Source organism: Manis javanica, chromosome 7, assembly GCF_040802235.1.
Source record: "Manis javanica isolate MJ-LG chromosome 7, MJ_LKY, whole genome shotgun sequence".
NCBI classification, from domain to species: Eukaryota; Metazoa; Chordata; class Mammalia; order Pholidota; family Manidae; genus Manis; species Manis javanica.
Genome location: NC_133162.1, coordinates 5167555 through 5181873, shown reverse-complemented (window position 1 = coordinate 5181873; position 14319 = coordinate 5167555). Strand labels below are relative to the sequence as shown.

Here is a 14319-nt window from a genome sequence, read left to right as displayed (position 1 = left end):
TGCTACTTAAACTGATGACCCCAATGTTTGTCTCTTGAAAGAAAGGGGGAATGATCCAGGCAAGGATCGAGTGTGTCTCAGCGTTAACAACAAGCCAAACAGACCAGTAAGGTCACTTCGACCTCCCCTAATACCTTCTCTCCCCTTTGTCTTAACAGCTTTTTATAACTATGATGCCAGGGGAGCAGACGAGCTCTCGTTACAGATAGGGGACACTGTGCACATCTTGGAAACATACGAAGGTACGTCTGCATTTTAGTCTCTTTTCTCTTATTGTCTTGAGCATTTAACACGTTTCACTGCCTGAAACACTGTTCTGTTTTGAAAGCATGCATGATCAGGTGCCTTTCTCAAACGATCGGTGTTCTTGCCCGAAGGATGCCATTTCTGGCAGGGACCCTAGTGAGGCTGTTATTTAAATTATGTTTTATTGAGATGGATTTGAATCTAAACATTCCTGTTTTAACTTACAAAGTTTGCTGTTGAAATACCTGTTTTCATTAAAAAGAACTCATTGGTTCTCTTTTTTGTTTTGCAAATGTATTGAATCTTGACTGTTAATAATGGATCATTTGAAAGAAAAATACATTTGAGATATTTTAGTATGTTAAGTCCTTGTTTTGAGGTGTTTGATGTGAGTGGTGAGACTTTTGTGCCCTCACTTAGATTTGTTAACATTCTCAGAGGCACCAAAATTGTCATTTCTTAATTCTTTTCTATTTTTCAATCTGTAACCCATTTTCCCAGGGGTGAACGGAGATTGTCACAGCTAATGTGGGACATGGCCCAGGGAAGCAGTCATTATTATTACCCAGTAAATACTCTGTCCATTGCAGTGGTTTTCCAGTGTTCTTGCTTCTTCAAACAATTAGTTCTTACGTTTAATGTTTTGCAGGTTACACAAACAGCCCACTTTTTGTTTTGTGCTGAGATTATTGTTGCCTGGAAGGGAGGCAGTGATGGGCTTGATTTTTTTTTTTTCAGGCTCCTCACATCTGGAAGTTTTGTAAAATAGTGTTTTAACATCGGTGGTTTTATTTCCTGCCTGAAGGGCGACCCGCATATGGCATGTGAATAAAAAGAACTGACTAAAATTGATCATTTCCACAGCCACATTGCCTTTAGATTGGGTTTATCTAAACCCTTCCACTAGGAGGTGGGGGTGGAGAGGAAATTGTAGACAGCCCGTAGTAATCAAATTGAACTTCAGACTTGGTCTTTGAAATCCACTTTGCACAAGAGTGACGTGCTGCAAAGCTTCTGTGCTCCGGGCAAGCTGTGGCTTGCTCCAGTGTCCCGTAGACACTCTGAGAATCGGAAAGCTATTAAAGATATATACCATGTCCCCGTCCCTCGTTTCCCCCTCTGATGCATGCTGACTTCCATTTGCATCTTTTACCCTAAAAATGACCTATGGAAAAAAAAAACCAGCTTTAGTGGCATATGCCTGGAAGCAGATGTAATGCTGCAAAACCAGACCCAGCCCTTAAGTGAATGAGTAGTTGTGATGGGCGCCTTCTGCTCGTGTTCAGCTTTATAGCTGACAGTTGGATCGCCTTGTCTGCTGTCAGTAGATAATGCCAGCAGCTGAGTGGAAACAGAGGGAAATTAAGTTGAGGTTAAGGATCGAACCTTGCATCTCAGACACTTCTCTGATCTTAAGAGAAAAATGCTCTGGCGTCTTATTTTATTTTTACCCCTGCTCAGCTGAAGTTGAAATCCTGGTTAATAAACAGTGGGCAATGACATCATTCTGAATGGATAACAATTTCCTGTCAGACTGCAGCCTCTTGTTCTTTGGTTCATAAGAAGATTGTCCTCTTTAAACAGTGGAAGCCTTGCATGAGTCAATGATCCTTGCTATCCATTTAGCTTAAAAAAACAATCGGATAGCAGGCATTTGACCCTGTGCCCGGCATTATGATAAAGGATTCTGCAGTGAGCATTTAGGGACCAGTCAGCCTTCCCAACTCTGATCAACAGTCTGTGTAAAGACCCTTTCATATAAAGCAAATCCCTCTTCTCTGACAGCTCTCTTTCTGGTTTTAATCAGAATCCAATCAGAGAGATGCATTTGGGGAAGTAGTTTTGACTGGGAAAGTTGGTGACTGTACCAGCAAATAAAAATGGAATAATTGTTTTTCTGCTCTTTCCACTTGTTCTATTTAAGTTTCATGGATTTTATGGGAGTTTTGCATTTTCTTTTTCGTTCCCCTTCCCTCTCCTACTTTTTTCCTCTAAGAAAATTTATTTCTACTTGTCAAATTTAATTTTCTTTTTCTGTCTGATCCTTTTCAGGAGATTGCTCCAGAGAATATAAATTCTAGACGATCACTTCTTATATGAAGGGTCACAGAACAAATTCCCCTTTAAGTTATGGTTAATGTCTCTCTCTCATGCTCCGAAGGCCTGGAGCGTTAGAACAAAGAAAAGGAAGTTTACAGGTCACTGTGGAGGTGGATAGAGCTCTGAGGGGTCATGGAGGGCATGCCCCTGCCTTTGAGCAGTATCCGGGTCAGCCGGGCAGGAGGGGTGAGCCAAGATCACAGAGGTTTATTGAGTGACTCTCTCGGCCAAGGATGCGCCGCCTGCCTGTTTCCGTAAGGATCTCGGTGGGGTGCTGGATGCTGCACCCAGAGAGAGCTTGCAGGTGTTGCCCAGAAATTAGGAAATGATCCTTTTGCTTAAATCACAACACCGGGGAACTTAATTTATCCAAAATTTAAAAAGTGATAATGATACATTTTCCAAAATGCACTTTAGTTCCTTAATTCCTTTTCATGCTGACAGCATCTGTTAACCAGAGGTCTTAATGAGGACCGTGTGAGCTTCTTTGGGCTCCTTCACACAGTGCGGCTGAAACAACAGACATGGATTCTGCCCCAGTTAGAAGTCCAAGATCAAGGTGTTGACAGGGCTGGTTCCTTCTGAGGCTGCGGGGGAACTTTGTTCCACGCCCCTGTCCTTGCTTCTGATGCTGTGTTGACAATCGCGGGCGTCCTTTGGCATGACAAGCATTACCCTGATTTCTGCTGTTATTTTCACACTGCCATCTCCCCGTGTGTGTCTTGTCTATTTCCTTTCTGTAAGGGGACACCGGCCGCATTGGATTAGGGGTCCCTGTAATGAACTCATTTTAACCTGATCATCTGCAAAGACCTGGTAAGGTCATATTCCAGAGGGAGTCGAGACTTCAACATCTGTTCTGGGGGACATAGTGTAACCCGTAACAGACTGGAAGAGGCCGTCGTGTTGACCCGGCTCTCATCTCACATGAGACCGCCAAGCCCTCCGTCCTGCCTCCATCCAGCAGGCATCCTTTGAACCCCACCCCAGGTGACTGGCCACCTGGCCCCAGCCCCGGGGCAGATCACTGTACTGCGCACACCAGCCTTCTGAGAATGACCCCGTTGCCCTGGGTCTCCATCACTAGGCTGCCTTTGCGCCCAGGCTGTCTGCAAAATCTTGCCCACAGGACAGCTGCCGGGTCTTTCTCCAGAATGCCCAGTGCGTGTGGGTGCTGTCCGTCAGGACTGCTTTGGTCACAGATGGCTGTTGGCTGTCTTGTTGCCCAGTACTCAGAGCGGGACATAATACACGTGACACAGGTGGATGTCCTGTCCAGCTTCAGGCAGGTACTTGTGAACTGGGCAGGGCCCAGGACCGTGGTGATCCCTGGAGATTAGGCCCCCACCTGCCCAGCCTCAGCCCCAGCCTCTTTCCCATTCGCGTTCGGCCTTGCTGCTGGTCACTTCTCAGAAGCACAGCGAGTACACCTGGTGTGACTCCCCCCTTCTCCATCTGATAACACAGGCCGTCGTAGAAGCCTTAGCATAAGCCACCCCTTGGCAGGAGCTCCCCCGGCCTTCCTTCTGCCTGCTCTGTCTGGTGCTGTGCCCACTGGTCCCCCCTTGGACTCAAGTGTGTGCTCCCTGGCCTGCTGGGAACGTCCTATGGTGTTGCTGACTTGGCCGGATTTCCCTGTGCTGGTTCGTGCCCTCCCTGAGTTTTGGGACTGTCTCGTGCCTGTGTTTGACCTCGGTGGGTGTTCCCTGTTTGGAGTAGGTTGACTGACTCCGTGGAGGATGCTAGTGCACCGTGCCTGGAGCAGTTGATCAGCCTGTCCATGCTGTTCGCTGGGAGCCTCCCCGCCTCTGGCTCATCCCTGTTGCTCATCCCCAACAGGACGGCTGGGTTATCATTGTCTCACATCCCCACGTCTCCCTGCAGGAAACCTTTGCAGGGCCATCCTGTCTCCTTCACGCTAACATGTCCTGCAACCTGCTTTGTGGTTTGATGCTTGCTTGTCCTAGAGTGGGGCTCCTCGTGAGCTCATGAAGGGCAGAAATTAGGTCTATTCTCCTTGTGTATGTGCTCTAGTCCAGCCACTGGCACATAGTAAGTAGCGTGTGCACTCGGTTGTAGGAATACTGCATGCACATAATCTTGTGGAGGAAAACCACAGGTTTTCATTTTGCTTGGGGAAGGCAGTTAAAAAAGCCACCACCATCTATTATAACTTTAAATAAAAGACAAGCCTCCCTGCCTTTCCTCCCAGAGCTCACCCCTTTGTCCTCCCCCTTTTCGTAGAAAACCCTTCTACTGTGTTTGAAGTGGATTTTTGTGTTAGCTGTGTTCTTGTACGTATGGTATGCGTATATTGTTCATGCATATAAATGTGGTGGTAACTCTTACCCCTCCTCTTACGTTTTTACTCCGTGTTGTGTTCTAAGGTGCACTCCTGTTATCTGCGTGTGTTGGGTCTGTGGCTCTTCCTGCTCCGTGTGCATGCCCCACGTTTTCCTGACTGCCCTCCCAGATGTGGGTGCTCAGACGGGCCCCTTCCACACGCTCGCCCAAGCTGCCGTGGCCCTGGCTCTGGCTTGCTGTGCGTGTGGAGGCTGCGTCTTCGGGATGTGTGGCCATGAGGGGTTGCTGGCCATGGGCTTTCAGGCTACGCACTTGGCATAAGCAGGAAGGACTGCTTCCGGGCTGGCTGCTGCACTGCGCTCTCCTGCCTCTATTGCCCAGGGCTCCCCCCATTCCTGTGTAGTTAGAACGTCTACGGTGCTGATATTGTTGCTGTAATATTGCTTTAAACCTCATGTTTCCTGTTACTGAGTCTGAGCAAATCTCCATGTGGATGTCTTTGGGTTTCTTCTGTACGCTGTTGATAAACGCTACTCCTTTTTTACCTGGTTTCTGTTTTTTCCTTGTCACATTGCAGTGTTTCCTTACACGTTCAAGGACATTCATCCCTTGTAGGCGTCAGGAAAGAAAGGGCACATTAGCACTGAAAATGCAAGAAGGATGTATAATAACTGGATAGAGGACAGTCCTTTAACTTGAGTAAATGCAGCCTTTTGAAGAACTTCATTGACCTGCCCACTTTTCTGTTTCACTGTCTGTAGACACTCCTGGGGCTGGAGGTGGTTATTCAGGGCTGGCCTGTGGAGATCGCTGCAGCGGGCAGTATGGCTGTCGGGAGATAATTCTCCAAATGGGGCTGAAATCTAGGGCAGGGCCCCTGACTGATAGGCTTAGTCCCCTTGTCAGGGAAGCCACGTGGGTTTGCTTGGTCATCTCGGGGTCTTAGCAAACTTTGCAAGGATCCGGGCATTTCCACCTCCTTTTCTGATTGCTTGGAAAGCATCTTTGAATAATTCCTGGAGGATTTCGCTCATTGCAACGCCATCCTTTTCAGGTTTGTAGTCGTGCCCCCCACCTCTGATGATTAAAATGATTGCTTTGTATGAGGCATGATGGCATTGCTGCAGTATTTGCCCATTTTCAGTTTCTGAGCTCATTCAGACATTCCTGGTTTCTGAGGTTTGCCTTTTTGATACTGTATAAAACCCAATATTTGGTTATTCTCTGACAGTTTACCCAGCGTGCTCTTTCCAGGTGTTCTCTGTGATTCTCTGACTGGGCCCTTTTGCTGCTGTGGGGCACAGTTGGAATTTGTCTGAGCCTTTGACTTGCTTTTCCGGAGCGAGGGAGCCTGAGGGTGCTTCAGAGGGTTTGGGATAGCAAGTCATCCGCTGATGTCGGGCTGTGGTGGAGTTGTTGGGAGGCTGGTGACTGGCTGCGGGCCCCAGGCATCTGCAGGGACAGTTCCTGCCCTCAGCCTGGGCAGGGTGGGGTGCCAGGGTGTGGTCAGGTCTGGCCCCCATTGAATGGACTTCTCCATTTAGCACTGAGCACGAGCAAACAGTTCTAGCTTGTCTGTCTTCTCACTCGTTGTCCTTTCCATCCCCACACTGGGGGCATGGGAACCTGAGTCTAGGCAAGACCCTGAAGGGGTAGGTGGGCCTGTGTTCCCTGGCCTGGTGGTTCCTGGGGAGGTGGTGTCTGTGCCATAGAAGCACTTTGTGAGATCCAGGCTGCTCCAGGCAAAGTCCCTCTGTACTGAGGAGGGATGAAGTTAGCTCTCAATCATTTTTCTGTTCTGTGCAGCTCTGGATCTGAGGATGCTGGTATGTGCCCTTGGCAGTAACCCTGACCAAATCAGGCAAAGGGAGAGATGGGAAAATGCATAGCCAAGCAGCCTACTCAGGGGTGAGAGGTCAAAACACAGTTCTTCCTCTTGAAACTGTGCTTTTTAACTTCAGGCTGACAGTTTAACGGCCTTGCATGGCACTTGGAGATGCAGGAGCTGGAGGTCTGTGTCTGATGGGCCTGAGCCAGGCTTCTGGTATGGTTTTGAGACGCCCTAGGAAACCCGTGGTGCATCTCCAAGGTGTGAGGAGTATTGACTTCTGTGACAAACTGATTTCTCTGGTTCTGCAAGGCAGTGAGTTGTACACAGCCTGCAGCTCCTGTTCGGGCCCTAGGATGCCTCCCTGTACTAACTGTTTCAACTTTGTGCTTTTTAGGGTGGTACAGAGGTTACACCTTAAGAAAAAAGTCTAAGAAGGTAAGTTCTTTTTATTAAACCCAGAGCATGTCTATTCATAAATCACATTGTGAGAGGAAATCAATTCTATCTCATTTGTGTCTGTGAGTTTGTCTTATACATATATATGTATATATATCTTTCTCTGAATTTAACAAATAAGTGGTTTGAAATGTGGACTACCTGCATTGTTTTCTTCTGAGGAGTGTGGGCACAGAGAAACAGCAGCTGCATTTCCATGAGCGAATTGCTGGGCTGTGTTGTCCTGAGAGGCAGAATCGTCTTTTCCTGGTAGATTTTTGCATCCTATTTTAAACACAAGAGATGCAGAAGAGAATGACCTGGGTATAATGACTTCAGAAAAAAAAATACTGCTCACTGTCCTCCATCTTACATTTTCCTTGGTAAATTAATGGATTTCCAAAGCTAATGCATGCTGTTTTTGCCCTTGCTTATAATTATTTTTAAACCACTGAAGTTGGCTTGTCAAAGAAAGAGGTTCTGCTTTCCAGGCAGTTTGCATGCATGTGTTTTGAATTTCTGAAGCTGAGACGGTTTCAGCTCTCTTCTTGTGGTGGACACTCCCATACACAGTTCTAAAGTGGATCTTCCATTCTTAGCTTCATAAAACCTAATTATGGCTCTTTTGTTTTATTCTATGATTTTGGAGTAATACCTGCTCTAAGCTGCGGTTAGGCCTGTCCACATTGACTTCTACATCTTAGTATCTACTTACGCTTGAAGTTCACTTTACTTATGTTGCTTTACTTTTCCCTCTCATTATCTCCTTATTGGACTGGATTCCTCTGTGGTCCGGAGTCTGTACCTAAGGCTTCCCAAGTCCAGCAGCTCCAGTACAGGGCCTGACGCTCAACTTCCCCCAGGGACCCTGTACCACGCCACGCTGCCCGGGTGGGAGCTGTTCATCCTTCGTAGCAGTCATTAGGGGAGGCCCCAGTTGAGCTCCGTGGCATCCTTCCTCTGGTATAGCTTCCAGAATGTGAGACACTGTTAGGACTGTTGGCAGGTCAGATCTGCGCATTGGAGCAAGGGCCTCCACCCCACCCCACCCCACCCAGCTCAGACTGGGCTTCACGTCTCTGTACACCCAGTGACCTGGGGCCTTGGGGCTCTTGAACACGGTAGATTCCAACCAGGTAAATGGTGAAATAGATTTCTCCGAGACGGTTGCCTTTTGGTTGATCACCTCGTCTGTAATCAAGAGTGTATTCCTGCAGGTGAGACCCTGAGTTCCATCTGAGAAAGCTACACTGGTGATTTGATTAATAAAGGGATTAGGATCGTGGGACTGTGGACCACCATTACCCCCCACAGCCTCACAACAAAGTTGAAACTTCGTATGTTGGGCACGCCCCAGGCAAGCTGTTCACTTGTGTTTTTGATGCTTCCTTGGTATTTGGTGTTCGGTACCACCTTCCCCCAGTTCGAGGTCTCTTCCATACGCTCCAGTGCCTCCCAGAACCACCGTCTCTGGCCCTGCACCAGGGGGCCCTGACTTTACCACTTACTGACACAGTAGAGCTGGGTAGGGCCAAATTAATTTTTTCATCTAAAATCCTTGGCAGATGAGTCAGTCTTGAAGCCTTAATGGGGTTATGACTTTGCAGTGGGGCCCCCAGGCAGTTGCAGAGAAGAGACTTGGCCCCTAGGAATCTTGACTTCCAAGTGTTCTGGAAGCATCCTTGGTATAGACATTTATAAATGTGCAGTTGATCAGGGCTGGTTCTGCTGACCCCAGCTGGAGTAGTTGCTCAGTTCACCCTGCAAATGTGGCCAGCCCCCTCCTGTCCATGACTCTTCTATGGCTGCATCATGCTGACAGCAGGTTTGCTGAGGTTGAGGGGATCCCTGCTGTGGACACAGGCGAGGCTGGCCTGTTTGTTTCCTCCTCCCGTTGAGTGTGCATCTGTGACATCAGGTGTGTGCTGAAGATCATGCCCGTCTGGAGGCGTACCCCCGGGGACCAGGACCTGAACAGAGTTACCAGCAGAGAGTCCCTCTGGTCCTCTTTGTTGTCCAGCCTCTGTCTTTTTCCCGACTCCTTCCTGTCTGATAGTTCTTCTTTCCATGAAATTCGGTCACTTTCCTGGTGGCAGGAGCATGACAGGGCGTGCCCATGCCCTGCCCAAGCATGACTGGTATGCACTTGTGGTTCTGGGTCTTTTGTGTAAATCCTCTGGGGATCTCAGTCAGCAGCTCCTGCTCCCACAACGGGTGCCTGGAAACCGCTGACTGGATTTGGGCTGCACGCACTCATCTCCCACAGGAAGCCACAGCCAGCTTGCATGGTGACACCCACCACGCTGGCACCTCTTGCACCATCGCTTGCCTTTCAGGTGCTCTTTCCTGCTCCAGTCAGGGAGGCATTTGGCTTGCTCAGGAAGCAGGGGCAAAACTCTTGGTAAAGCTCTGGGCACTTCACAGGCTGTGCCTGACAATGAACGTCCTCTTAAGAAACTGTCCCCCTCAGCACCGCTCGGTAGGGCTTGTGCTGCTGTGGAGCAGTGCGTTAATACAAACTGGTGGGCCCCCTGCCCCCAGAGTCATGCGGATGGGGCGAATCCGCTCTGTTTCTGTTATATCATCAGACAGCCCCTCAGGAGATGGACGAGAAAGCCTGTGAGTCAGGTAAGTAGTCATGCATCCCCGTGAGAAATGGTGTAAGCCAGCCTTTGATGGCAATTTTAGCATTTTTGAAGAGTGCAGCTACTGTGGAGCATCATTAAAAATTGTTTTTAGGCATCAGGGAATTTTGATCTGCCTGGGTCGAGGGCAGCAGTGAAAACAAGGTGCCACCTATGGAGACGGCACAGGAGAGTCCTGAATTTTCTCTTTGGAAATGGATTGCTTCTGTTTTTTTCTGACATCTACAGCCTCTTTGAAACACCAGTGGATTGAGCTGCCATCTTTTGTAATTTTTTTATTGTATATGTGAGACTTAACATAATGCTTGAAGAATTAGTAATGACCCAGGCATGCCTACGCCCACCTTTTTTGTGGCAGATGTTTGATTTTCAATCGGTATTCACACTGATAATAAAACATACTATCTTTTTTTTCTCCTCAAAGGGTATATTTCCTGCTTCATATATTCATCTTAAAGAAGCTATAGTGGAAGGAAAAGGGTGAGTCTGTCCTTGATGTTTAAATGCAGAAATGCAATTGTTGCACTGGCCTTGTTGCACTCCTGCGTGGCAGGGTCGTATGAGGGGTTGGCTAGTGGGTGTGACTGGCCATGAGGTGGCAGGGGTGTTGAGAGAGGGACGCTTGTGACCTTCGAGTTGTGTACGACACGGCCTCAGGCCCTTGAAGGGCCTTCCGTAAACACGGTAACCACAGTGTCTCCGGGAACCTGTGGAGTCTGGGGTGGGGGGGGGCACTGGCCCCGACGGCTCCGTGCTTCCTTTGTGAGCTTCCTCATTGAGCAGAGGCTTCCAGCTCTGTATCCATTTTTCCGGAAGACTTTGCAGGAGTTTAGGAAGGAGCAGCAGTTGTTAAATTGGGACATGTGTGTATTTACATGTTGTCTCATTGTGATGTATGTTTCGTAGAGGTCATAAAACTGATGCCTAAGATCATTAAAAGGACATTCGTAGAACAGGAACCCATTAGGCAGGAATGGCAAATGAATAGCCAGGTGTGAAGTTTGAAGAAGGAACATTAAAATGCTTTCCTTTTCTGTCTCTGCCGCATCTTCACCCTCAGTTAAATATGTAAATTATAAAATTACTAATCATATGATTACTGCATAATGACATCTCTTTGGCTGATTACAAAATTGCCTTTCCAAGCACTGTGCTTTTAACATATGAAAAGGACTAGCTTGGGTTCTGTAGGTGCATGGTGCATAATTAAAGTGAAGGAAATAATTTAGAGGCATAAATGGTGATGACCTGTAATATATGGTATTTTTTAATACAGGTAAAATGTTTTGTTTGCAAAGTTATAAAGGGAAGAAAAAAAGGAAATTTGACCCTACTGTGGAAATAATTGAATAAAATGTGCATTTAATGCATTTACATCTGTCAGTGTCAGCATCAGTATACTGGTTAGACTGCGTATGATTAATTTTTTTTAAAAAGCACTTTGAGGGACACAAAAGAAGACATGCACAATATAATTACAAGATGTAACAGGAAAGGGAACAAGAGATTAGTTTGATTCTCAATGACTGTAGTCACACCCACCCAGACAGACAGACACAGACAGGCAGACAGAGACACATTTGTCCCTCTCCCTGGGTCTCGTGTACACGTCCCACTGCAAGCAAATGAATGGCCTGGGGAAGTAAACAGTTTAGGAACAGTGTCACTGCCAGTGTTTTGGGGCTCCCTGCTGGTGGTCTGGGGCTCCCTGCCAATGTCCTGGCGCTCCCTGCAGTTCCCCACCCTGGGTTCCTGGTCCTAAGTCTCTTCCCTGCTGCTCCCACCCAGCCTGGAGACCTTGGGGTCTCCTTGTGAAGAACCTCCTGCCTCAGACTTGAAGGTGACCCCCCTCCGCCTCCTCTGTCCCTCGGGGGACCTGTGGGCATCATCTTCCTTCTCCTCCCCTGGCCCTTCCTCCCCCAGCGCTGCCCACTCTGCCCTGCTGCCCTGCCTGCCTCCTTGCCCCGAGCTCCCTCTCCCGTGTCCCTGGCAGGCTGCCCCTTTCTGCACACTGGCCCTCCGTCACTCTCAGCCACCCCGAGTCTTTGCCGTGTCTCTGCTGCGCTGAGGCCGCACAAGCCTACGCCTTTTCCCCCAGAAGCAAAGCAGCTCTCCTTTGTCCCCTTGCCCCCGCCGTCGTGGTTGCCCGTGCCCCCTAGTTCCCAGACTTCACTGTCAGCGCTCCTCCTCCCGAGCTCTCCTGCGGCCTGGGACCCTGAGCTCCTTGTCTGTCTGATGCCTCCTGGTCCTTTGCCTGCCCTAACCTATCCCTGACCCCACTCCTCCCACGGAGCTCCCCTGCTCTTCCCCTGGCTCTCTGTGGCCTCTGCTCTCTGAGGTGGCCGCTGTGCTTGTACCACCAGCTGTTCCCTCTCTGTGGGTAGTGCTGAGAAGGGGACCTCCAGCCCTGGTCATCCCTGGATGTTGAATCATTACTAGGTAGATACCTTTGGCACAGTGACTGCTTGTCCTGCTTATTCTCCTGTGTGACGGTTCTTCCCGTGGGTTTTGTCAATAGCCCAAGGTGGCTGAGATTGTTGGGATTGGTCATTGCTGACTGCAGCAGGTACCAGGGTGCTTACAAGGGTGGTATGACACGGCAGATCAAATGCATTAGAGCCAATCGGCATGTTAGTGCCAGGGCCAATCACGCCCATCAAAGGGAAGAAGGGTCCAGAACCAGGACCAGGATGTAGCCTGTGCAGTGAGGCCCTCTCTGCGTGGTGAAAGCGGGTCTGAGTGAGTCCCGGGCCTGTGATCACCAGTGGGGAGAGCCCAGGGGACTCAGCAGGAGCTCCGGACCTGTCCAGTGAGGGCGGCCCGGTCGCTGATGAATGTGCTCACCCTGTGAGAGAGGAGAGATTTCTCCCTGGAGGCTTTAGAAGGACGGTGTTGCAGAGCGTGTAGTGAGCCACATTTTCATCAGCATCCTTACCGGGGAACATGGAGACAGACTTGGCCAGGTGGTGGTGTAACAGTCCCATCAAAGGTGAGTCCTCAAAGCAGTTCTCGGGTGGGGGGGGGTGGTCTCGTACACACATCTGGCCCCTGCCCCTCCAGCTGGTGCATGTGGCCGGGGCGCTCCACAGAGATCGTGTTCTCCCTGGGAGCCCCCACTCTCATTAAGGCACTGAATCCCAAAGGTGAGCCAAAGCCAGCATCTTCTTTGCTGGTCTGGGTCCCGGGCAGATTGGCACATACGACGTGTGGAACCGGCTTTGGTGTGCCTGGATGTCCAGTGCTGGCTGGAGTCCTGTGTGTTCACGACACTGTGTCTGCTCAGGCCCCTGGGCTTGGGGGCTTCACTTCACAAGCCACAGTTGAGGCTCTTACTCCGTCCCAAATGTTCTCATTCCAAGCACAGTGCTTGGCTCAGAGCCTGAAACTGGAAAACTGTGGTTGATTTGAGAAAAAAATGATACACAAATAGGAAAAGCTAAGAGCGAGTTAAGGGTTAACCTTTTGGGGTGGTGAGAAAAGGGAAAGAGAAAAATCAGAGTTTGGGGATCAAGAATACCTACAGACATTTGAAAGCTGCAGCCTCACTCATGTCACTGAGGATAACCGCTTTGTGTATCATCATATAATGAGCTTTATGCATGATGGAAATGTGAAACTCCTTTTACCCAAAACCCGCATTTTAATGCCACACAGAGTGGTTGTAATTTATGGCATCTGTAAGATAGATGGGCACACATATTAGGAATGTACTTTACACTTCTCAGACCTTGACGTTCTGGAGACTTCTAATGGGATATTTTTTGCCTCCTTCATCTTCCCTTGATGTAGGAGGTAGATGGCTTTTCTTGGATAATGAACATTCTCCAGCTCTGTGCAAAAATACTACTTCTTGTCATTCTGAGAGATGTATGTAATCATATGTGTGGATGCAGTGTTCTTTGTATATTTTCTCTCCATTTGCTTAAATATCTAACTGCAGCCTAGATTTGGCATTTATAAGGTATGACTCGCAGAGCTTCATGAAGCCTTGAGTTTAGCTTTCCTTTCTCTTTGCCTCTCAGGCAACATGAAACAGTCATTCCGGGTGACCTGCCACTCATACAGGAGGCCACCACGACACTCCGCGAGTGGTCCACCATCTGGAGGCAGCTCTACGTGGTGAGAAAACGGGGTGCCGAATTGAAGCTGAAACACAGAATGGTTCTTTGTGGACCTTGCTGTACCAACGAGATGTTTTTCCTTTCCCTGGGAACCTCAAAGCAGAACTGGGACTGGGTCATATCCAGAAAGGTCAAAGAAAGCAACATGGGCCTTTATTCTGGGCACCCTTGGCCGTGTGCCCTTTGACCTGCTCTGTGTTGGGGGTACAGTGTGGAGAGGAAGGGGCTACGGGTCTCACCTTTCCTCGCTGCTTGAGGGCTTTGCAGGTGGGATCGGGCAGTCTACATTGATGGACCCTCAAAGTTTACATTTTGCTCATGAAAACTTAAAACCTGCTTTTAAATTGTAATAGGTGCTTATTTATGGATGCAGCAAAGGATGATGATTTTTTTTTTTTTTGCCATCGCCTGCCCCTTATCGTTTGGGAAAAACTTCATCATCTTCGAGAGTAAGCGTGTTTGTTACCGAGCTAGGGAACTTGCTCACATTCTGGCTTTATGTGCAATGGCTGGTCCTGGTCACAGAAGAAGCCTTATTAATGCCGGCGGTAGAGGCTCTGAAATCTTGCATTTCATACTCCCTCAGATCAGTTCCTATTTGCAGACGATTATCTTTGGTTAAGCCTGTGTTTCTATT

General features: G+C 48.7%; 1 protein-coding gene across 2 annotated transcripts in view; it reads left to right on the top strand.

Annotated features, from left to right (window-relative positions):
• The window catches only part of DOCK1 (dedicator of cytokinesis 1), a 466830-nt gene that overhangs the window by 49348 nt on the left and 403163 nt on the right, over window positions 1-14319 (top strand). For both annotated transcript variants that reach the window (XM_073240131.1, XM_073240130.1), the window contains exons 2-5: window positions 159-242; window positions 6876-6916; window positions 9986-10041; window positions 13584-13680. In XM_073240131.1, the coding sequence (XP_073096232.1) occupies window positions 159-242; window positions 6876-6916; window positions 9986-10041; window positions 13584-13680 (278 nt within the window). The remainder of the gene's footprint in view (window positions 1-158; window positions 243-6875; window positions 6917-9985; window positions 10042-13583; window positions 13681-14319) is intronic.